Genomic DNA, 25,631 nt, shown 5'->3' with positions numbered 1-25,631 from the left:
CTAACAAACTACAAAATGTTTAATTTATTGGCATGTAGTTGACGTACAATGAAACAACCTCTATTGTCTCAAAAGGTCTAAAAATTCAGGATTATAAATGAAAATCTCACGCACGAATGTCGATTTCCTACCCTGGTGTACGTGTTGTTGTTTTGATTAATCCTTTTAACCAAAGTGACGTCACTTTACTTGACCTCTCTGCTTATGTCAAATATTTTTTCCAGACACGTGGTTTTGTTTTATTAATGTTTCTCATCTCTTAAATAATCTTTACTTAACTTTCTTCATAAATAATCTGAAATCTTTCCTATATGAATTTTAGCTCTACATTAGCTATAAGTATTAAGCATATAAATATAAATTTATCACACAAAATATTGAGATGTTTTATTGGGCAGCCTGGCAAGGATTTCGCGGGACCATTGAATTGTGTGTGAAAGAAAAATCTCATCTTTCGTAGACATTTTTATCCAAACTATATTTCCTAAACTGTTATTTACAACGATTATTTTTCATGTTACCAACAGTAATTAGGATCAGCAAAATTGGCGGGATCTAAAGAGGAAGTAAGTTCCATAATCTGGTTATTTTTGAATCGTAGAAAGGCTAGTAGTAGGCTAGGCTAGGCGTAATTAATTAGGCGAAGCGTAGATTGCTCGATGATGAGGCTGTGTGACGGTGCCGGTGATGGGATTACCTGGAGTTCAGTAGGCCTAGCCAAACTGAATTTTAGAATTAGGGCATGATAAGCTATGATCATAATAACTCAATGATACAGGCTAGCACATTCAATAATGAATATGTAGTTTGGGTTTCGTATTTATTTAAAAAAAAAAAAAAAAATTCAAATTTGATTTCCTTATCTTACTAGCTAGAGGCCTACAGTACTAGGCCTAGGTAGGTAGATAGATGGATACAATATTTTTAGACTCTACTAAACTAATTTCTGTAGTCTTATATTATAATTTTTCATAATGTTACCTGTTTAAACATTTAAATATTTTATCTTTTATTGCTAATATTTGAATAACAATACAGACAATGATTGCCGCCAGTGATCCGCAAGACTTTGTCCCATTTGGCCGAGGATTCTGCGGACGACATCCTGGCGGCCTAAGCCTCAGTCGTCCAAGTAGCCCAATGCAAGATGCCGATATACCCATTGCTGCGTTCCGAGATGTCCGCATACATGATAAACTGAAGGTGAAATTTTATATTTTTTTCTAGCGAACAGGCAAATCTAACAAAATATTTAGTTTGTTCATATTTGTTAAAAAATATAAAGTTTATATAAGTTAGAATTAGTCAGACTGAAATACTCATATAGTCACCTTTTTTCCCCCAGGAAACTTGGCGTTTGAGGAGCTCGAAAACCAGCGACAAATTAGCGAGTGATGAAGAACTGTACATACATGGTTCCACAGTGGTTTGGAGCAAAGGGAGTCCAGGTCATAGGGTTGTACACAAAACATTCACAATCAATTTTCCCATTATACAGGTAAATTGTGATTTAAAAATTGTACTGGTGCTGTACACACATTATACAACACCCGGGAGAGGTGTGTCATTTGTCCGATGTCCGTCATACCATTACATATACCATGACACACCCCTGAGTCAAAAAAGTCACTTAGCTTTAGGCGACCATGAAACACCCATTTTGAAGAACATGTGACCATGTAGTTCATGATATGGTGGGTGGTATAGTGACTGACAACGACACACCATTGTTCATTGATGTGACGTATCATTTAGGTTTTTTGATGCATTATTTGTAAATGACGCATCCATGTCGCACCTGTCCCAGGGGTCATGTAGTAGGTCATACAATTGTGCATTACACCCATAAATAAATTAAAAGTTTACTCCAATATTAAAACTGTGTTGCACTATTAAAGCTCTAGTATTATATCTCTACTTTAATTTTGTAGTTTGTAAATTGTAGAATTTTGTCATGCTAATTCTTCAACATATTATATGATACTATTTTATTCTAGGGTCAATGGTGTGACTTCATGTCAACAAGTAATTCAAATTCTACAGAAGGTATAGTATGAATACATACATTGTATTTTAACTAAAACTATAAAACTCCATGTACATGTGATAGTCACATTTTATTTTGGAGAACTAGTATTAACAAAATAAAAATGTGCAATTTGCAAATATCCTAATTAGTGTCTTGTAATACTGATATAAAATATAAGCACAATCATCCACTGATGAAATTTAAATGATTTTTATGCAAAATATTACATAAATTTATCTCAATATTGGCTGATGAACTTGGGGTGTAAGTGATACTACTTCTGATGTATAATCTGTTTTTTTTGTTTTTACAGAAATTATCCACACGATTGCTATTACACATAAAAGTGCTGTGAATGTATATACAGACAAAGGGGAAGATTTCTGTGCGGCCTTACCATTCCAAGTAAGTGTATTAACAAAACAAGACTATGTGTACAATTTTATATTACATAATCAAATCAGTGTTCCTTCAGCACCAGGGCATCACCGTCACACTTAAGGCCAAATGAAATATATACTTTTTAAGGTTAGCTGTTTGCAATTGAGTACATCAGGCCGTCATTGACTGAAGTTACACACCACCAGTCTTCACCAGTCCCTTTCTTAGTCCGACTCATTAATGATGATGTTTCAATGAATATTGAATAGGCTGGCACTATTTAACTTGCCGGTGGACAAATTTTAATGTGTTAATTTTTTTAAACTAGTTTTACCTTTTATACATATTTATATATTTTTATCAAATTTTGTAAAATACTACTTTCATTTCATTTTCATTTCATTTCTTTATTCGACAACAAGCGGTCCAGGGGTTGCGACAGCAACAGAGCGCCATAACACAATTGTGTCCGCAACCCCTGAATATATACATATGCATTACCAGGCCTGGCATTGCCTTTAGGGGAGAGAGACCAGTATCTTATGTGCCTCATATATGTAATTTTTACTTTTTATTTACAGGTTTCACAAGCTTGGAAGATTAAAAATGGTTTACTTTTTGAGAGGGCAATCACTTCTGAGGAAGTATTTAGCCCCAAAAGGTATTTATTATTTATTTACCTTAATATGTGTACCCTTTATAATGTGATGTCATTGTTAGCAAATCATGATGATCATCATCTTATATATTGTTTGAAGGTTTTCATGGCGAAATCAAATGTTGATATAAAGTTTGCGGTATAGCACGTATATTAGTTTCGAGCAATATGCTTTGATCTTCCTCAGGAGTGAGAATGAAACATTCAGTTCTTTTCAGAACTAATATATGTTGTGTACCACAAACTTTATATCAACATCATCATCTTCCTATACTGTGCAGAACCTCATTTGAGTATAGTCGCACATTGAATTGACCAAGAGGGCCCAGTTATGATCAGTGGCTGTAATGTACTAGTACACCGGCGTAACCACCTATTTGTCTCGAAAGATGTACTAGGTTCTTTAAAGTGCACATGAATTAGATGTGTACATGATGTGCCTTGACAAACAAACAAAAAAACTGTCAAAATGTATGTAAAGTAATTACAGTTAAGTGCCTTGTTAAATTAATAATAATTAATTAATAGTATTAACAATTGTTAAAATGAATACAAAAAAAACTAATTGTTATTTTGTATTTTGCAAATGTTCAGTTCTGGAAACCTGCCAACGATGTTCAGTCTTTGTCATCCTCTAGATGAGCCAGCACCAGTTGCCAGTCGATATGGAGGTATGCAATTGTACACAAGTTAACAGTTTAATGGTCTCTGTTTAGCTGTAGATAAGTCTAGGATACAAATATTATTTTTAACATGGAGGTATGCCTATATGTTTGTAGGTACCAATTACTACTACTTGATTGAAAGATTAAAGGGGGGTTCCGGGTTTAAAATGAATAGTAAAAAATGTAAAATATATTTGTTTGTCTCTTGAACGGTAAAAGTTTCAATTTATATAAGCGCCCAGTGAAGCAGAACGAAGGCTGTGAAATGAGGCCAGATTACAAGTGCAGCTACGGCGATATGACACTGTGTTACAGAATAGGAAATTCGTGAAATGGTCAATCTTCCGACGACTCGTTATCATTAACCATATCAATTACTTTTGTAAAATTATACTTATCTGATGTAATTTTAGTCGGTCTTCCCATTTATAAAGTCAATTTTCTATGAAAATTCATCAAAACAGTGAAAAATTAGATATGTTTGCACTTTACGTTTGCCGATTTTCGCACTGACTTAGGGAAAGCCTTCAAAATCAATGAAGCGTAACGTATACATTCCTGCTGAGCGAGGAGAGCGAGACGACGATACACGTGCTCTCTCGCCCCATGCCTGGCATCGTCACGTGATAAGCAGATACAGTATACAATACCAAACTGGTCGGGTCGAGTATACCCCGTCTATAATCACAACAAGAACGATGTACAATATTTGATTGAAGGTCGACTCGACCTACCGGAATGGTATAGATAATATAGCTCGAATGAGAGAGTTGGAATATTTGTAAACATAAGTATTGCTAATTTTAACAAGTGTAGCCTATATTAAAAGGCCTGGTAGTATCAATTGGCATAGGGTCTACTACACTAGCTAGCTCAATTTTTAACTGGGCCGGATCGGCTAGGTCTCCTTCCTACTACCTGGTCTACTTGCTTGATGCAGTATCCGCTTTTTTGGAGAGTAAACTAGGCTTATTTTAGGCCTACTTAAACGATCGGGACACCATACGTGCGGACGGCGATCGGACCTTGTTTTGCCTCAATATTTACAGCCGATATGTTTTAGGTTTAGATTGTTTAGGAGTTTGGTTGATAGGATGGGTTTGGAATCCACTGAGTTTTGTTATTTATGGGCCAATCGTTTAGTAGTAGGCTAGCTAGGCCCATGATGGGCCCCAATGTTTTAACGTAGCCATCGTGTCATGGAATCCCTAGTCAGAATGGCTCTCACCCATGAAAAAAAAAATGATTTAGGCTAGGCCTAGCCTAGTACGTGAAGCCGATCTGTAATATTAGAGGTATAAAAATAGTATATAATTTATGACTCCGTAATCTGTACAAATTTTGTATTTCATTAAATGTCAAATAAATATATGCTACTACTGTTATTATTACACTTTAGGCCTAGCTTAGAAAATCTACAAAAAATGTATTTCACAGTGATCGGGTGGTCGTCGTTTGACAGGGGAGAGAGATGTAAATTAGTTGACAAACACAACGTACACGAGTTTGGAATCCACTGATGACGTGACTTTGTGAATATCTCATGAATATTAATGAGCTTCCCTAAGCTGCTGAAAAACAGACTTTCCATGAATTTACCCTAAAATGTATATGAAATTTAATTTTTTTAATTTCTCGTTATTACTTCTTCATTCTGACATGTCTATATTGTTATAATATTTTTTATTTAATAAATAAACGATATTTAAAAGCAATTTTAAACCCAGAATCCCCCTTTAAATAGTTTTTGTTCTAATTTCTTCCAGCAAACTTGTACAAAATACATTAATTTGATTTCTTTTAGTTGGCTTAACTAGCAAAGTTTCTTTGATGAGAGATCACACGCAGTGTATTGTCTTCACGAGCACCCAGCCGTCACTTGTGATGACCTTTGACACGGCTCTTGGCCTTCATTCCGTTTGGATGTTGCGTGAGGCTAAACCAGAGGTTCGTAAGAGTTGGTTTCTTGAGATGATGAGTAAAATCTAGATTATTGGGATAATAATACTAAATTGGTTGTCATAAAATTTAAATGCGTAAAGGTTCTATCAAATGTATCATCAAATCCAATTTTTAAATGGAAAAAAATGTCTAAAGATGTCCATTTAAAAAAAAAAAATTATTTTTAGGAAGGACATACAGTTACCGGTTTGATAGACAATTCCAACTTAACTAGCCTGCACAGAAACCAATCTGCAACACCCCATGCTAGCCATGGCTCCAGTACTTTAGGCTTGTTAAGCTCTGGTGGTCAGTCATGGCTAAGCATGTCAAGTTTCAGTCCAGGTGTCTCACCGTTCAGGAACTTGGCCAGTAGAGGTGGTTCTCCAATGGTGTCATCCAGGCACCCAAGCCCGGCTCTGTCCCAGATGGCTGCTATGAGGTGGGTAACACTAAAGAATCGTAGTATAATGCTATGTTGTAAAAACACTTTGTGCCCTATCTTAAGTAGAATAAACTGAAATGACAGTAACACCTGACATACCTGTATACCAAAATGCAATGGTCCTTATAAGTGCTCAGAAATTATGTTTGATATGGTGTAAATTAAACTATGATTGCTAGTTTTACTAATTGTTTACAATTGCAAATCTTAATGTACTACTACTATCCATACCTCTTTATTATGTGTCTTTTGTTTTTCAAATATTGGATAGAGTGTGTACAATCGCAACCCATCGGCTAGCTTTACCTATTATTAAAATCGCATATCTTCACTTTTACACTATTACTATCCATAGCTCTTTACTATTATTTCTTTTTTCTAAGTCGAACCCATTCACCTGCAGTAAGTGGTCTAGCGACGCCTTCTCCTGGTGCACATTCATTGGCTCGCTATGGCCTGTCGCCTTACACTTCGTCAGTTTTTAACGAGAGTGCATCTGGTGTGTCTGAGCCGTTGGCACCTGCTTTGTGCATGGATCATTGTTGGACAGAGCAGGCTCAAAATGTCAGGTGGGTCATTTACATGCTACATTGATGATGTCAGAATAACACCAGTCTGGTTCCTCTCAAGGTCTGGTTCCTCTCAAGGTTTTTCTGATTTTATAATTCTATTGTTCTGAAAAAAGGTTTTTTTTTAAAATATAATTTACCAGCAAATTGTCTAAAAACTCTTTCATTTATTTAATATATTAATTTAAGGTTAAATATCCATATCAATTACTAGGATGTGATGCGCCCATATATGGACATGATAATGTCATATCACTACCATATTTGGGCAGATCACACTTTTTTTGTCAAACTAATTTGATAGTGTAGACAGAGCTTTACATTACATATGTATTACATATATATGCCCAATTTTTCACATTAGTTCAGGTGCCAATGCAATTGTGAAATATACATCAATGACTTCTAACCATATATTTGTAGAGATGGAGTTCTTGGTAAAACAAAAAAAGTCTTCCTGACCTCCGACCTTTGCGGCCAAGACTACTTGTGCTATCTAATTGAGATCCGTAATCAACTGAAATGTGTTAAATTTGGGCCCAGTAATGACAGGACCAGTTATATATTTGGAACAGTGACATCATTGACTGCCAGAGATGCTGTCTCAGTGAAGGTATAGTCAATTTAATTTGTCTTTATTCTATGAATTTGGAGTTGTGGCATGGTGGTTATGATGCTTGGCTAGCGGTCCTGGGTTCAAGTCCCATCACATGTCAGGATTTTTTCTAATGACAATTTACAAATCACTCCCATAGACTTGTAATAAGACTTTGTTTATGTAGAGCATCTTGTGTATATGTTTGTCTTGTGAACAGGATTGCCACCTTTAAGAAGGATATTAAATAAATTTGCTTATGGTTATCCTTGGAAATTTGGCAAAAAAATATATAATTGAATGGGCATAACAATAGAAATGTCTTTTTTTCACATTTAATTTTGAAATCTAGATTAACTTAATTCATAACCATTTTTTTATTTTGATTTTTTTTCTTCAGAGCATGAACATGATGGTGCTTCTAGATACCAACAACAGTATTAGCCTTTATACAGGCCTAGTTAAGGTAATATATATATAGAGCAACATATAGCAAGGCAATCTAACAACAGGACACTGAGCTCGCTTTGCCAAGATAGGAACTTTGATCTTATGTTTGGCTGTGATAAATAATAACAGTTAACTGTACTGTGTAGATATATTCTCTGTGGCGCGGTGTCTGTTAAACATTTGAGAAAGCCAATTGGTCAATCGAAAAGTTCAGATGGCGTTAAACTGATCGTGTCGCAGCCAAAGATAAACCCTTTGATCTCTGGAGCTCGGCATCCTAATGTTAGAACGCCTTGCATATAGACAGTGCTGGATCCAGAGAATTTTTAAATAAGGGTAGAATAGGTGTGGAGGCCTAAAAAGTAAAGTGCAGAAATTTACATAGAGCTGTGTGCAAGATGTAGGAGGGATGGGTTGCCCACCTATGATCTAGAGGTGGAGCAATATTGACAATGTAAATAAAAAGAGACAACATTTCTCAACCCTCCCACCTCCCCACCTTCTTGGATCCGCCCCCAGATGAGAAAATACAACATGTATTTTACATAATTGCTTTGTTACAGATTGGGAAAGTGTATATATGTGGGATACCCCCTATGATGTCATCTCAATCATCTAGCCTTCCTAGGCCAAGTACACCGCTGGATAGCACAGAGACAGACACTCATAGAGAAGGAGGAGCAAGGGGGCTTGCTGATGAGGTATGTGTGTATGTACTTATATGCAATTTGTATGAATATACTACATGTCATTGGGGATAACAGTAGGAGAAACACACCCTTTGGGGATATTTGGATTTCATAATTTTTTCTTTTTGTTTGTAGATGGTTATGTTATCCCCTGTTCCACAATTGGAGGATTCCACCAAACTTCTAGACTCCACCAGCAGCATAGATTTCATGTTTCCGGTCAACCGTAACATAATCGGACTAAGAGATGCTAATGATAACCGCTTTTTGTTGGTGAGTATTGGCCTATAGATTATTGTTCTTTTCAATGGATGTTATTACTATTATTGTTGAACATGAACACGCATTTAGAAATATAAAACCAACTGTATAAAGCTCTGTCTACACTATCAAACTTTATGTGACAAAAAAATGTGATGTGTCCATACATGATGTCATATCACTACCATATTTGGGTATATCACTACCATATTTGGGCACATCGCTACCATATTTGGGCACATCAGACTTTTTTGTCAAACTAGTTTGACAGAGTTTTGGGGTGGTTGCGGAAGTTATCACAACACAGATTTATTGGTGTAGTGTAATGGAAAAATCCTCAATATTGGCTGCTGGTTACACTCTTTATATAAAGTTGAAATAAAACATACAGTAGTAGTTCGTAGGCATTCTTTCCAAAAAGGTCAAATATATTTGTTTTTTTATTCTGTTTTTTTTATAGGAAATGGCAGGTGGAAGTTTAAAGCAGTCATCACTGCCTTGGATGAGTTCATCTCCTTTAGGTGAGCATCTCTTTCAAAGAGTAATTATAAATACTAGAGAGCACTGTAGTGTGATGTGCCCAAATAGTAGTGATATACTCAATTATGAAAGTGTTATGACATCATCATGTCCATATATGGGCACATCACATTTTTTTTGTCCCATATAGTTTGATAGTGTAGACAGAGCTACAGTGCTCCATCCATACTCTGCAAGGCATATTTGCTTCTGTATTATGTAATATTCTCTTTAAAATGAATAAACAATTAAGATAAACAATAAATGCACTTAAAGTATTATGGTTTGTCATTATTTTATTTATCTATCTATTTGATCTTATCTCTTTTAGTTGAGTCATGCCTTGATGCCCTAAAGCAAATTCTACCAAAAGATATCTCTCTCCAAGCTCTAGTTAACTGGTATTCTACAAATAACGCTCCAAGTAGTGGAATCAACGTTTCCGAGTGGAAACTGTTTATGCGATGCTTGCTAGGCATGATGGGATACAATGTTGCCCAGTTAACCATTTTGGTAGGTAGTTTATGCATTTTTAGTCACGTGCAAACAGCTCACTATGTCGGTCGTCGGTTAGTCGGTAAACACTAACTCAAATTTGAGCTCGGACTGCAGCCATGTATATGGCCTTGTTTGTTTTTAAAGTTAAAAAAATCTGATTGAAACTGACCTAAAATTTATATTTTGTTCTGACAAATTAATGTTTCATCTTAATTCATCTTTTTGTAGTCAGATTTTGGTGGGACAGTATCACCAGTTTTGACTTCAAAAAAGCATAGGAGTTCAACAGAAAATGAGGTGAATTTTGTAACTTTCTCATTTTTTAAATAAGATAATGTATGTCATGTAAATTTCCTTTGTCTTAGAGATGGTAGACGTTACCGGTCCATCATCTCTCGTGCAAATAGGTTTCGTAACAGCTCTTATCCAGCTGCCAATCGGGCTCTGAATGCCTGTCAGTATACCGTACGAGAGTGATGTGACATTTTCTAATTTTCTATTTTTGTATATCTCAGAGCAAACATAATCTCTATGTATATTTTATATGCAAATGACAATAAATGGAAGTAATTTTTCTTTGATGAATGAATGAATGGTAGTGACTGACTGCTTCAAGATTAGAACCTAGAAACATGGTTTTGTTAGGAGAGTATCATGAACACCAGTCCCTAGCTCTATTCAACTATTATCATCGTTTTTATTTAAACTTATCTTTACAGGACTGGGAGTACCTGATCACTTCAGACTACCATAAGCTAATGGTTACCCAGAATGCATGTTTCTGCGGAATGACAACAGTAGAGGAAAGTGCGCCCTCAACCAGCAGCGGTAACCAGCCATGCATAGATACAGCTGCACTGCTGTTTTTGTATATTCCTGCTATAACATTTGCATTGCATTCTGTTTATGAGGTATGTATCATAAAGCTCTGTTTATATTATCAAACTTTGACAAAAAAAAGTGTGATGTGCCCAAATATGGTAATGATATGCCCAAATATGGTAGTGATATGCCCAAATATGGTAGTGATATGCCCAAATATCGTAGCGATATGACATCATCATTTCCATATATGTGTACATCACATTTTTTTGTCACATAAAATTTGATAGAGTATACAAGACTGTATTTGTGATTTGATTATTTTTATGGAAAACAAAGAGCATTGTTAAATAATCTTTATTAAGAAAATCTTGTGGTTGTCACCAAATGTCACATTCCTAATTAAAGCGAGTATCATTGTACTTCTTCATATTCTTTTTTTTTTTAGGAGATGAAGTTAGAACGTTTGCAGTCTGAGAAACTCAGCTCCCTTGCAACATTGCTTTTTCACCTAGTTTCGTAAGTTCACCATTTTTTTAAGAAAGTTCAATTTAATATACAATTTATTTATATAGAAGATAAAGCTTAATTATGGTTTATAAAAATAACAAGCGATATATTTATAATTCTAGCGATCTTCAATGGGATGATTATATAGATTACTACAAGAGGGACTGCCCAAATCTACTACACCTCAGTCAAGATAGGAGACAGGTACATACAGGTTAGTTACACTTTACTCCTCTCAATTTTTGATTTTGTACATACTGTATCTCCATATTAAAATATATAATTTTTTAGACTGTTTTTCATGAATTTCTCATATTTCTCAATATAGTATGCATTTATAAATTGAAATCTACACTGCTGGGTTAAAAAAACACAATATTTTCACCTAATAAGGAAGCCTTCATATATTGCTAAATTACCAAATCTTTTTTTTAGATCATTTGAAGATTATGCAATGGCCTAGCTACATTACAACGGAACCACCGAGCCTTGTTGGATGGCTGATGGAGTGTTTCCATGGTAACCCAGTTGACCCCTACCCACTCATCAACGGGATTGGCAAAAAACTACAAATTATAATCTCTGTAAGTTTATCTTTGAAGATAACATAATTATTACTAAATCCATGGTATGGCATTCAATTTCATATTTCCACTTACATAAATAAAGAAAAAGGTCCTGTATTGATTTCTGAACGTAGCACAATGAGCTGTTAGGAGCTCATTTTACTTAAGCCTTGGCATTATGTGGTAGGGTGGCCAGTTCCTTTCCACACCGACCTTATCCTCCCTAGGATTTTCAACCAGGTACTCATTTACTGCTGAGTAGACTGGGAGTTGTTGGAAATTGAACCCAGGTCTCTCTGTATGACAGTCAAGTGTCCTAACCACTTAAGTACCCAACTCCACTTACATTAATATAGTAGAACCCCTCCTTAGAGACACCTCTATTCAGGGGACACCCCTATTCAGGGGACACCCCTATTAAGAGGAAATTGAAATCTGTAGTGTTTTAACACTACAGACTTCCTATATTCAATGACACACCTATTCAGGGACACTTTGTTGGGTCCCAAAAATGTCTACTGTATTTGGTTGTTGCTGAAATATCTATGCTTACTGTCTTTTTTTTATTTTAACTATCTTCCTATGAATTGATGAATAAGGCTCTGTCTACACTATCAAACTGTATGTGACAAAAAAATGTGATGCACCCCTATATGGACATGATGATGTCATATCACTACCATATTTGGGCATATCACTACCACACTTTTTTTGTCAAACTAGTTTGATAGTGTAGACAGTGCTTTAGTTAATAACTGATTAATATTTAATTAATTTATTGATTAAGTATTTTTCTAATGCAGATATATCTTGTGTTTATGTGGGAGTATGGTCTGCAGAAAAAGACTAACATTGTACGGAGATTGTCAGCTACTGGTAGGCTACAGTTTCTCAATATTATATTCTTTAGAATTTCATATCCCCTCTATTTAGAGGACACTTTCCTGTGAAACACATGAAGGGCAATGTTCTATAGAAATTAATAAAGCACCACATCAAATTATATCATCACATTAAAATTAAAAAAAGCATAGATGGAAATCTTCATTGATACCAGAGTATAAATCAATAAATGGAATTAACTACCTAAATGGGTTGCAACTAACAAAAGTATAAATTCATTTAAAAACAACCTTGACAAACACACACTTTTTATGAGAGAAGAGGCCCCTTACGAGTTTTACTCATAGCCTCTTTTAATAAGGTAAAATATAAGGTAAGAATCAACATATATTATATTAATCAGAGGTAATTTGCCTTTTATATTTAGGTCATCAGTTACGCTCCATTAACCTTGATTACGAGCAGTTCTGTGAAAGTCATGCTGCCCTCACACCATCAGAGAGAGTCATCGTTTACATGAGCGAGAGGAAGGTTACTCTACAAGACCTTCAAAGGTTACCATTTGGTATAGCCTTGCCGCTCCAGGAGGCAATTAGTGAATGCAAGAAAAACCCACCAAGTGACTGGACAGAGGCTGCTTATGTGTTAATTGGTAGACAAGATCTGTTGAAACAGGCGAAGATGGAAACAGAACAAGATTTTGATATGGTTTGGTTTGGTTTGATTAATACTTAATTTTAATTAAGGATAAAATCCAAATCTTTTGCAATTTTTGAGAAAGTTAAAGTCTAGTTTGGTCTGATGTCTTTTCGCAAATTTTTCCCAGTCTCGTAGATCATTTAACCGCAGTCCTTCTCTTTGTAAATCAAATATTAAATTACCAAAATGATGGTTTAAATAACTTTTAAATTAACAATAATAATAATGTCCAATTTGTAATTGTAATGCAGTCTTTGTCTTAGAGAAAAATGAAAATTTTCATTATGGAACTAACTGAATGTTCCATATTTTTTTCTAAAAATCTGTTTTTTTAATATCTTTTCTACCAATTTAGGGAAAACAAAAGATACAGGATGAAAAGTCTAACACGAAGGACGAATTTGACGGGATGGAGCACCTGGACGAGGAGATGTTACGATTACGATTCCCAGATGATTTAAGGGTTTATGAAGTGCGTCGTCTGCTTCAGTCTACGAAACCTGTCCGAATTGTCTTGACCCAGAAACCAGAGGTCACGTAAGTGAACGGATATGTTTTTAAAGATAATTATCGATACTCAATAAAGCAGTATCACGTCCCTCTTGACGTAAACACTCTGCAAGAAATTTGACCAATCATGACCCTATGAATCATCCAACTGTCGCTTGTCATTGGTCAACTCACTTGCATTGTGCCTCATCGTTCCGTTTCGTCAAAGTGGGAACCAAGATTTACTATGGAATAACCGCATTTGTAAAGCTCTGTCTACACTATCAAACTAGTTAGTGTGATGTGCCCAAATATGGTAGCGATATACCCAAATATGGCAGTGATATGATGTCATCGTGTCCATATATGGGTACATCACATTTTGTTGTCACATAAAGTTTGATAGTGTACAGTAGAACAGAGCTTCAAACTTTGTGACAAAAAAATGTGATGTGCCCATATATGGACACGATGATGTCATATCACTACCATATTTAACCATATCATTACAATATTTGGGCACATCACACTTTTTTTTTCAAAATAATTTGATAGTGTCGACAGAGCTTAAGATAAGATCAAAATCTTTTTTATTTAGTGACCATGAGTTCCAAGAGGAGCAAGAGTTTAAGTTGCTTAGCATAAGTCAAAGGACAATGGCTTTGCCAGTTGGCAGGTGAGTTGTTACATTTTTCATAGGCGTGTCAAGTGGCCGAGCGGTTAAGGCAGGATCGTACAACAAATCGGCATTACTGACTCACTCTTAGTGGAACAAGTCTTCTCGGATAAGGACTATAAACCGTTGGTCCAGTGTACACAGTTATAACTTGTGTGCCCTTTAAAAAACCCAGTTCATCATTCGAGACGAGTACGGGGTCAGATAATGGAGAATAGATATTTGACTTTTTAAAAATGTGTCCGTTCAATAATGACACTCAAATTCCTGCATTTTACCCACCAAACAACATGCTCTATATTAAAATCTGAATCACTGTACTGTATTTATACTTTGTTTATCTTGTAGAGGAATGTTTTCTCTACACCTGGCTAGACCAGTTGTTACGGAAACATTACCAATTCCTAAGCTCAACTTAACTGGTAAAGCGCCACCTAGAAACAACACCATCAATTTTTCGCATATTGACGTGATTGCCAACATGGAAGCGTGGCCGAGTTTTCACAATGGAGTTGCAGCAGGTTTGAAGATAGCGCCAGGGGCCACACAGGTATTGTTTGAATTTCAATTTTTATTCGGGCCTAACAAAGTATCCCCTTAATAGCGTGACCCTGAATAAGGTTTGCCCATAGTGTTAAAACACACACATTGCCCCTTCTTACTGTAGTTTTATGGTAAAATACCTCGTAGAAGTGGTATCCCAGAAACCTTCCAAAATAAATTGGGTGCTTTCCAGATATTTCTGATCAAGCTTTTCCATTGCACATTATATTAAGCATAATATCAGTATCCATATGTATGCCCCTTTTGAAAAGCAAGATAATTAAATATTACTGTTATAACATAGTGGAGCTGTATAATATAGTGGAGCTGTAGCTTGGCGATTAACATGCTTGCCTTCCAATAGTAAGGTCCAGGGTTCAATCCTGACCTAGTGCCATGGTTCAATCCTGACCTAGTGCCAGGGTCATAACTCGCAACTCTTTCAACTCCACTCCCTAAGCCTCAAATGAGACTTTATAAGCATGATAAATTATAAAATAGTTTATCCATCCTGTAATTGACGAGTTACATGCTGTTGGATGCATATGACAAAAAAAAATAATAACATTAAAAATCTGATTCTGAAATTTACGTTTACATTTTTCCAGGTTGATTCTACATGGATAGCATATAACAAACCTTCAGAAAATGATAGAAGTAATGAGCATGCTGGATTCCTGATGGGTCTTGGGTTAAATGGACATCTGCCCAACCTGGCAACACTCAAGGTTCACGACTACTTAATAAAGGCAAGTCACATAGCAAATATATATATATTATACAATAATAATAATAGTTCATTCTTATATAGGGCAAATATAAGTAAGCTCTCAATGCACTGCACATTATAATCCCGGTCATTTTTTGGATCATACACGTATGGAAACATACTCCCATAATAATCCAGCTAGTAATCAGCGCAAAGTTGTGTCGTTTTTCAGAACTATATATACGTGGTGTACCACAAACTCTATATAAAAAATGCTGTAGTTGTTGTAAATATTGTACATTTTAACTCTTTCTTGTCCAACCAATGTTTTTATTACTTTTGAATTGTTATTTTAATTCAGGGGCATGAGATGACAAGTCTAGGTGTGCTCCTAGGTTTAGCTGCAGCAAGGTAAAAATGAAATATTTTCTTTATTACCAATAGGGTACCAACTAGTCCCCTCCTAATAATGTTAATATAGTTACAGGCCAACTCACTATGATGTGGTTCTCTGATAGCATTTCCTCTAAACGTAACCAATTTCGTATTGTAATTGTCTACATCATATCACTACCATATTTAAGCACATCACACTTTTTTTGTCAAACTAGTTTAATAGTGTAGACAGAGCTTTATACTAAAGTATGTTTTAAAACAAGGTTTTGAAGAAGATAGGTTGAAATAACAGTTTAGACACGTATACATATATGGGTTGAGTACCTGCATAGACATTCCACTGTCCCACTATGTTTTGATAGTGTAGACAGAGCATAAGACTAATTGTGAAATTACTGAATATTTGTCCTGACAGAGCTGGAACAATGGACCTCAACGTAACCAAGATGTTGAGTATACATATCCCAGCTCTTCTGCCTCCCACTTCCACCGAGTTAGACGTTCAGCACGTCGTCCAAGTCAGCGCCGTTGTCGGCATTGGTTTAGTTTATCAAAAAACGGCTCATAGACGATTTGCTGAGGTTCTTTTGGACGAAATTGGTAATAGTTGTATTAATTTTTTCAAGCCCAACACTTAACATTTTCAAAAGAACATATGACTCGCACATAAAAACTATGAGAGGAGGCAGCCTATACGAGTAATTATTTCACTTAAGGTAAGGGGAGAATGAAAAACTTAATGAAGATAATAATTGGACAGATAATTATAAAATGGTTTATTTTCTAGGCCGACCACCAGGTCCTGAAATGGAAAATAGCACTGATAGAGAGTCCTACTCATTGGCTGCTGGACTTGCCCTAGGCCTGATTATGCTTGGGGTAAATATAAAAAATCACTAGATATTTTTTTAAAAGAAACAATTTTTCAAGATTAATATTTTTAAAATGTAAAATGAAGTCAGTTTGAGATATTTTGTGTGTTTTTGTTTAGCATGGTAGTGATGATGTGTCGCTGTCGGACCTGAACATGACGGATCAACTCTACCACTACATGGTGGGAGGGTTCAAAAGGCCTTTAGTAAGTATATTGAACTTTGATCTGGCAATAATTGGTAATAATATTAATTGTCCTTGATTACCTGACCCTCTAATTCTTAAATTGTACAATAAAATGATTTCTTTTTAGTTCGTGCCAGAGTTTTTATTTCAACTTTATTTATAGGGGTAACTCTTCTAGCTGGACAAATTAATGGCAGATGATATTCAGGGGCCCCCACAGAGTTATAAGCAAATAGTTAATTTTTTAATGTGAGTGGTTGTGATTATTATATCATACAGTAGAACCTCTATTAAGGGGACACACTTGGAACCCAACAAAGTGTCCCTTTAATAGGGCTTTTCCCTGAACTGTGGTTGGCCGTAGTGTTGAAATACATGTGTTCGATTCACAGGAAAGTGTCCGCTTAATAGGGGTGTCCGAAATGAGGGATACCATTGTGTATATTAATGTACCTTTTGTAACTATTAGACTGGATTGAATAAAGAGAAGTACAAGTCACCTAGTTACCAAATCAAGGAGGGGGACCAAGTCAATGTTAACGTCACATCACCAGGAGCAACCCTTGCCCTTGGCATGATGTTCTTCGACACAAATAAAAGGTATGGGGAGGTTTTCCCCTAAAATTTATGTGAATACAATTATTTAGTATCAGATTGTAGAGTGACACTGATACTTAAATTGAGCAATAAATATATCTTTACCATTGTATAACTGTGTTTTTATTTCAGTGCTGTGGCACAGTGGTTGGCAGCCCCTGAAACTCAGTTTTTGTTAGATTTTGTTCGTCCAGACTTTCTGCTTATCCGGGTAAAGCGTCTTGGCTTTTTTTATTAAATGATATTTTGTCCACATATTCATTTATCTCCTTTTTTCTTCTTTCCTCCTTCTAATCACTAATACATTTGAGAAATAAAACACAAAATAATGGCCTGACTTCTTCACTCCTTGAATTGTTCTGTCTGCCTATATTATCCATACACTTCTATCATTCAGAAATGACATTAAATGTTTGTATTATTCATTGAATTTTAAAACCGTTTTTCAGATTGTTAGCCATGGACTTATTATGTGGAGTAACATTCTTCCTTCCATTGAATGGGTCGAAAGTAACTTACCAAAGGTTTGACATTTTATCTATAGTATTTGTTGAAAAGGTCAAAGGTTATTTGACATGCAATTTCTCAAAAAGGATTATACAAGTGTTTATTAATATATAATATAATTATTTGTTATTGTGCTCTGATTGTCATGTTTTATATATATAGTAGTACTATACTGTACTATATTTATCTTGTTATATTTGTAACTATATTTATCATTTCATTCTTTATTACAGATTGTAAAGAAGTATGCTTTTAAGCGAAACACACCAAATAGCTTAGATGATGATGTTGACATACAGACAATGAGGTACAAATTTGTATTTTATGTTACTATTATTATTCAATTATCATACTATCCTATCCATTGATGTTATCCTTTCTGTTCATTCATTCAATGATTTTATATTTCAGTCAAGCTGAATGCAACATTTTAGCTGGAGCTTGTCTTGTTCTTGGTCTTCGCTTCGCAGGATCAGCCAATCACCAAGCATTCCTCACACTGGTAAGGTCAATAATTTGACCTTAATTAATTGCTCCATAGATTTAATATGTATTTGTCCTTTGATATCCCTGTATGTAACCTTCTCTGTAATAAACCCTTCTTGATAAATTATCCCGTGTTAATGTCAATGTTAGTGTTTTTATAGACTTTTGTTGTACAATTCCTTTAATTTTGTACTTATTTACCGGCACCTTTCAATTCACGGGACCTCATTGGTTAATCGTCGGTCTATAGTTAATGTCATTCTCCCGAACTATAGACCGGCTAAACTATGCATGTTGTGTTTCTTCTTCAATAACAATCGCATCTATACACCACACATGACGTAATTGTGTGTTGAATATTATATATAGCTGGTTTAACTTTTAGATGTAAATATTTATTTAGTAAATATTTGTGTGTACTGTAACCAAATTCATTTATTTGCAAAGCATAAAAAAGATTAAATTTTAAAAATTATTAATTCATTTCAGCAACACTTTGTTAAAGTGTTTCACTCAAAAAACAGTGCAGAAGAAATTGAGATGGTAAGAATAATACATTTTTATTTAGACACTTTTAAAATTCAAAATTTGTTTCCACCTTGAAAAAGTCCGAGAATTATTAAATAAATTTATCTGGTTCCCGAATATTATAATCTGGAAAATTATTACTTATTATTACACAATGGTATAAATACCTTAGTGACGTTTTGTTGACATCTGTCAACTTCTTCAAACCACTGTTTAGAATGGTCTGTACAGTCTTAGCGACGCTAAGTCCGAGGATTGTTTTGTTTTAATGCTATGAATATTTGTTGTTTTAGGCTGGAAAATCCACTATAGAGAATTGCCTGAATGTTTGCCTAATTGCGTGGTCCATGGTAAGAGATCAGTGATTGAATTACGTTATTATTAAATACAATGAATTGCCAGTCCCTGAAAGAATATATACCGTATTGTTTCTAATAAACGCCCCGCCCCTAATAAACGCCCCCTCTGAGATTTTTTCCATATTGTAATGAGTGCTCAAATAGAATTGCATGTGTATCCAGTCCATATAGGAACCTTAGATTGGTATTAAAGGGAAATATATTTATTTCAGCCACTAGCGATGGACTTATTGCTGTTCAAATAACTAGCAAACGGGATAGCCTAGCCTAGCCTAGATATAGCTTGCACATTAACTTGTTTTTCAACAAATAAACTTTTTAACTGTTTTAAAGCAGCCTGTTTAGGTAATTTTGTGTGTTAAAATTTACCTCCAATAAACGCCCCCCCCCCCCCCGTTTTTCTGAAAAAATGCAACGCCCCCGGGGCGTTTATTAGGAACAGTGCAGTAGTTATACATTATACATTCATTGATAAATGCATATACAGAAATAATAGCATAAGAAACATTGAAAGAGAGCTATATAAAGCTCTGTCTACGCTATCAAACTTTATGTGACAGCAAAAAGTGATGTGCCCATATATGGACATGATGATGTCATATCATTACCATATTTATACACATCACTACCATATTTGAGCACATCACACTTTTTTTTGACAGAGCTTAATAGGTGTTTGTTAACATTATGGCTAAAACTCTTCAGGGAACACTCACTCTTTTTTTTTCAAACTAGTTTGATAGTGTAGACAGAGCGTAAGTATAATTTCAAAGCCAAACCCGTTATTACAACATTTTATAATTTTCGTTTTAATATCAAAGGTAATGGCTGGTACGGGAGATTTAGATGTTTTGCGGTTTGCACGACAACTTCACGGCAGATTCCTAGACATTACGTACGGCAATCACATGGCAACGCACATGGCAATTGGTTTTCTGTTTCTCGGTGGAGGGCGGTTTACACTTAAGTCGTCGGGAACGGCTATTGGTGCTCTTCTTTGTAGTGTGTTTCCCAGATTTCCAGTTCACAGCAACGATAACCGGTAATATTTACTTTTGTGAAATATATATATATTTTTATATTAAATTTAATTAATCTTGTTTACTAAATAAATTTTTATCATACAAATGTCAACATTTCAAAATGTTTTTTATGATTATATGCAAATTACTATGTAAATTTCAGGTATCATTTACAAGCATTACGACATCTGTATGTGCTGGCAGCAGAGCCTAGGCTAATACTTCCTAGAGACGTTGACAGTACTAAAGCCTCCTATGCACCTATAGAGTTGGTATACAAGGTAAGCTAAATATATGCTTATTTTAGCAGAAATTCTTGGTTCAAATTCTCATTTGAAGTCTCATGATAAAACAGCTATACTCCCAAAAATTTGTTTATGTAGTGCATATTGTGTGAGTTTGTTTTTTGTATTTCAGGGCAATGAAAACATTTGTTAATAGTTCTTGACCATATGCCTATATAAAATAATAAAAATATATAAAAACAAATACCTATAATATACTCAATATAAACTCAAATATTAAATATCATTTATTTTCAAACAAATCTAGAGATTTAGGCAGAAAGCACACGTATAGAATTGTTTAAAGTTGGCAAAAATAGCAATCAGAGTATCACAACTTTAAAAAATTCAATGTATCTCGATACTTAGTAGATAGCTTTCTCACATGAAGAAGAATAAATGCCAAATTCGCAATTTATATTTCTTTTAGGATACTGATTGGTACAATGGGAAATCATTGAAAGTGATGGCTCCGTGTTTGATACCTGAATTACGATATCTGCATCAGGTAAACCTAAAATATATATGTAGTTTAAATTTAAGTTTTATTGGTTAGTATTATATAATTTTTTTTCCAATTGTACTTGTTTATTTTATTACAGTATTTTTGCTGAAAAACCATAATGTAACCAAATACAGAAAGTCATAGATATATTTCAGTGATTTGGTAAACTTAAATGTCTTTTTTCACCGTTAGATCAAGGTTCTAGGTCCACGATATTGGCCTGTTAGTATAGACGTAGAGAAGAGTCCAGCGATTTTGAAGTCTGTTTTATCGTGCAATGGATGCTTGTATGTGAAACAGAGAGCTGGTCATTTGTCGTATGAACAGGATCCAAAGGTATATATTGTCACACTACATATTGTTCATTTTAGCCACTGGGTATGGCACGCTCAAATCTATGGTGGACCACCCAGGCTTATCATTAAAAAAAAAAAATCATCTACATTTGTCTTAGTCCATCTTTAGTTACAGTATTAATTAAAACATTCCATAATCGCCAGCCCAGCTGAAATAATCAAAGCATCATTTTTTAATATGTATGCGATCCTTTTTTTGCAGGGTTATTTAAGCTTATTAGCAAGGTCAATGACAGAGGACAGCAGCAGTTACCATAGCATTGACCTAGAGGTCATCAAATCTTTCACCTCTGACCCTAAAGTACTGGAGTTTGCATCACGGTTTTGCAAGCATACTGGAAAAAACCAAGACGTAAGTGAATAAAGCTATTTTAGTTGGCTTGGTGTGTATAACATGCTTGCCTTCCAATCACAAGGTCCGGGGTTCAATCCTGACTTAGTGCTAGGGTTGTAACTAATTCTTTCAACTCCACTCCATAAGCCTCAATTGAGACTTAGTTCATAAGTACCATACATTTAAAAAAAAATAGTTTATCCATCCTGTAATTGGCGAGTTTGTGCTTGCTGTTGGATGCGTATGAAATAAAATCAAATAATAATAAATCAATATTTTATGTAAAGGTCATATTTAATTAAAGACTATTGGTACAGTACAAGAATGTATCAAAGTTAAACTGTTTTATGATATGATTTTCATAATTTATATGAATATTTGTTATTTAGGATGATGAAATTGTGGCGGTATTTTCTACATTACTGTATGATTGCGTAACACGTGAGAAACCTGATATTCTACATTGTTTTCTAGATATATTTGAGGTATGTAGAGAATGTGAACAACAAAAAAAGACTTCTTCCTATCAAAATGGTTGCTAAAAACACAAATAAACAATAGATAAATAAATTTGAAACAAGATAAAAACATACAGTAGAACCCTCCTTTAGAACAGCCTTAAGGCTCTGTCTACACATGGAGTAAAAAATCCTCCATGGTCTACACTATCAAACATTGTGACAAAAAATGTGATGTGCCCATATATGGACACATGATGTCATATCACTACCATTTAAGCATATTACTACCATATTTGGTCACATCACATTTTTTTGTTTAATACATAAAGTTTGATAGTGTAGACAGAGCTTAATAGAGGTGTCCTCTGAATAGAGGTTGAACATATTTCCTTTTGTTTATTTCACATTTCTATTCAGGGGACACCTTTATTGAGGATATATTGGGTCATGAAGGTGTCCCTTAATATGAGTTCAAATATAGGTGTTTATATTTTTCTTTTCCAGATTGTCAATCAGCCATTGTCCCTTGCAAATGGGACATACGCCCTCTCACAACTGCGTTTAGTGTTAGCCTTCTACAAGCATACGTTTACCGGCTTACTATCAAAACATTCTGAGAGTACACCTACTCCATTACTGCATCCACAATTCTGCAGTATGGTAACGAGTAAAGTTGACGTAGTGCTTAATAGTTGGCTCAAAGGTAAAGTATATTCTAAAATAGATTATTCAATTAACCATTTCTTAATTATTAATCAGGTTTTGTTTTTTTCCACTCGTGCTGACATTCAGTCAGTCAGAACTTGATCTCAATTTCAACAATTTCAACTCTTTTTAAATTTATATTTTGTAAATATTTGCCCACATCTCTACAATCAAAAATATATTATATAGCAGAATTACCCCTCTTTTGGGACACCCCTATGGGGACACGAATGAAAAGCAATATATGTTTTAACACTACAGACAACCCTTATACAGTGGACATCCCTTTTAAGGGGACACTTTGTTGGGTCCTAAAGGTGTCCCCTTAATGGGGTTCTTATTTTATACTGTACATATTTTAAGTTGTGAACATTGTATTTGGTGCGAACAAGGCTTTAAATCAATAACATAAAAATGAATTTTTTACTTACAGATGATCCAGGGAACCTAGTGCAATATCTATCTAAGGGAACATGGCCTTCTGCTCCTCACTATTTATCACATTTCTTGATTTATCATGGGCTTCCGCAAAGCAAGAACTTTCCAAAAGATTTTCTATCAGGTTGAGTTTTCAATTGTTTATATTACCATATTGATTCAAATAGTGTGCGCAACGCATTGTCGGAAAGGTTTGGAGGCAAATGTCACAACGCGTATGTACGTGATTTGTTATGACATTTCCTCCCAAACCCTTTCCATTATTCATTGTGCAATGACGTTCCTCGCAAAATCAAGCTATTTGCGATAAACCATATGGTGTACCTTAAGGGATAAGGCAATCAAATATGAGCTCATCCTATGCTATACATTCATCATAATGTATATAACTGCAAACTTTTAATGTTATTTTCATGCAAAATGAATTGTAGTTATCGGCCAGCTCAGTAAATTTTATTTCTGGAGCATGTGCCCAGGATTGACCCAATTAGTTTTATAGCAATAGCTTTTAGGCCTAAATAACTACAGTACAATATTAATTTTACCGATTAGTTGAAATTTATTTTGAATTGTATTTCTTTCTGGTTTACTTTTAGGAGGTAATTTCAAGTTACCAAAGATGTACGTGGCCTTAAAAGAATTCAAACTATCTGTTCCGACAATAATGTTAATTATGCAGACGTTCCAATGTTCTCGGTGACATACATCAAACAACGTACTCATCTTAAGCTCTGTTTTCACTATCAAAATAGTTTGACAAAAAAAATGTGATGTACCCAAATATGGTAGTGATATGATGTCATCATGTCCATATATTGGCACATCCCATTTTTTTTTCACATAAAGCTTTAAAGGCTGCTACATACTAGGATGATAAATATCGACGATACATAGATAAACATACATTTTCTTACATAAAGCAAAAGAAATGAGAAAAGTTTTCATTTAGAACTATAGTATAACCATTTATACTCTAATTGGTCAGATGGTTTTCCCTACATTTATACTGTCTTTGATAACAGTAATATTTTGAAAATTGTTAAAACTTCATGATCAATAAAACGTTTGTTGTTGTTGTTTGTCGATAAATGGTAATCCTATAATAGTTCTAGAGAGAAAACATTTCTAATTTCGTAAGAAAAATGTATAAAAGTTTTTTAATGAACCTGACTGATGTTTGCTGTATATAATACAAATGTTTTTTAAGCTTGACTTGGACTAAAATTCTAAAGATATTACCAGGCTGCGGCACAAACAAACCCCACTTTTTGCTGAAAATACCCCTTTCAAACCCAAACTAGCAGCGATTGTAAATACTAGCTTATAACGGATGAATATTTTTTTCTCTATTGTGAAAAAAAAGTACCGCGTTATAAAAATCATGGCTACTGTTTACACTTTTTTAACAAAGCAACGAGAAATTATTCCTCTGGATGCCTAGTCCCGCGTGTGCTGGATACATATTACATTTTTTTTGTCAGGTTGTGTAAAATTAAATCTGTAAAGTACAGAAATTGACGCAAAATACTGATTTTTCTGTTAAAACCTATTCTATTGCTTCTAAAGAAGTAATTTATTAATTTTGTATGCGCCGATGCATTTTTGGTAATGAATATGCGATAGTGCATTTGTTACAACTCATGTAACACATTTATATTATCTAGTTTGCAATTTAAATAGCAAACTATTCAAATTTAAAGATTATTTTTTGTAGCATACAATATATATGTAATACGATGTTATTATTTAAAAATGTGTATAAATTAATCATGTCAAAAAGGTGACATAAATAAATGATTTTGTAGATCATAATTTTACAAAATCTTGTTTATAAGATGTTAGTGGAAATATATGTTTTGGTGTAGAATTTTATGCTGTGTCTTAGGTCTGAAATTGAGAGATAAAAACTTTTCAAACAAATCATATACTCACAATATAGACTTTAATTTTCAAAGTCACTAAAAAGAGGTAGAAATTGTTGGTAGACCTATTGAGTGATATGAAAAAATTAATTTGGTTGACAGTGAGCTATTGCCG

The 25,631-nt window shown here is 34.5% G+C and overlaps 1 protein-coding gene across 1 annotated transcript; it reads left to right on the top strand.

The window, feature by feature from the left end:
* The first annotated feature begins 119 nt into the window (after positions 1-119).
* LOC144852271 (anaphase-promoting complex subunit 1-like) lies at positions 120-25,371 on the top strand. Its single transcript, XM_078710048.1, has 47 exons — positions 120-566; positions 1,039-1,203; positions 1,346-1,498; positions 1,998-2,046; positions 2,343-2,434; positions 2,992-3,071; positions 3,663-3,739; positions 5,538-5,680; positions 5,863-6,116; positions 6,503-6,688; positions 7,112-7,301; positions 7,684-7,749; positions 8,297-8,434; positions 8,558-8,695; positions 9,144-9,204; positions 9,534-9,715; positions 9,929-9,997; positions 10,420-10,611; positions 10,971-11,041; positions 11,155-11,246; positions 11,468-11,616; positions 12,402-12,474; positions 12,869-13,149; positions 13,496-13,677; positions 14,228-14,305; positions 14,654-14,855; positions 15,457-15,597; positions 15,919-15,968; positions 16,369-16,553; positions 16,741-16,832; positions 16,945-17,031; positions 17,482-17,612; positions 17,742-17,820; positions 18,059-18,133; positions 18,350-18,423; positions 18,528-18,618; positions 19,092-19,145; positions 19,424-19,480; positions 20,311-20,531; positions 20,675-20,792; positions 21,226-21,303; positions 21,493-21,636; positions 21,859-22,008; positions 22,380-22,475; positions 22,956-23,154; positions 23,590-23,718; positions 24,191-25,371. Exons 2-47 carry the CDS (start codon positions 1,042-1,044, stop codon positions 24,292-24,294), a joined length of 5,715 nt encoding a protein of 1,904 aa, XP_078566174.1. The 5' UTR covers positions 120-566; positions 1,039-1,041; the 3' UTR covers positions 24,295-25,371.
* Positions 25,372-25,631: the final 260 nt, after the last annotated feature.

Source organism: Antedon bifida, chromosome 9 (assembly GCF_963402885.1).
Source record: "Antedon bifida chromosome 9, ecAntBifi1.1, whole genome shotgun sequence".
NCBI classification, from domain to species: domain Eukaryota; kingdom Metazoa; phylum Echinodermata; class Crinoidea; order Comatulida; family Antedonidae; genus Antedon; species Antedon bifida.
Note: the sequence above shows the minus strand (reverse complement) of the source record. Positions and strands in the feature narration are given on the sequence as shown.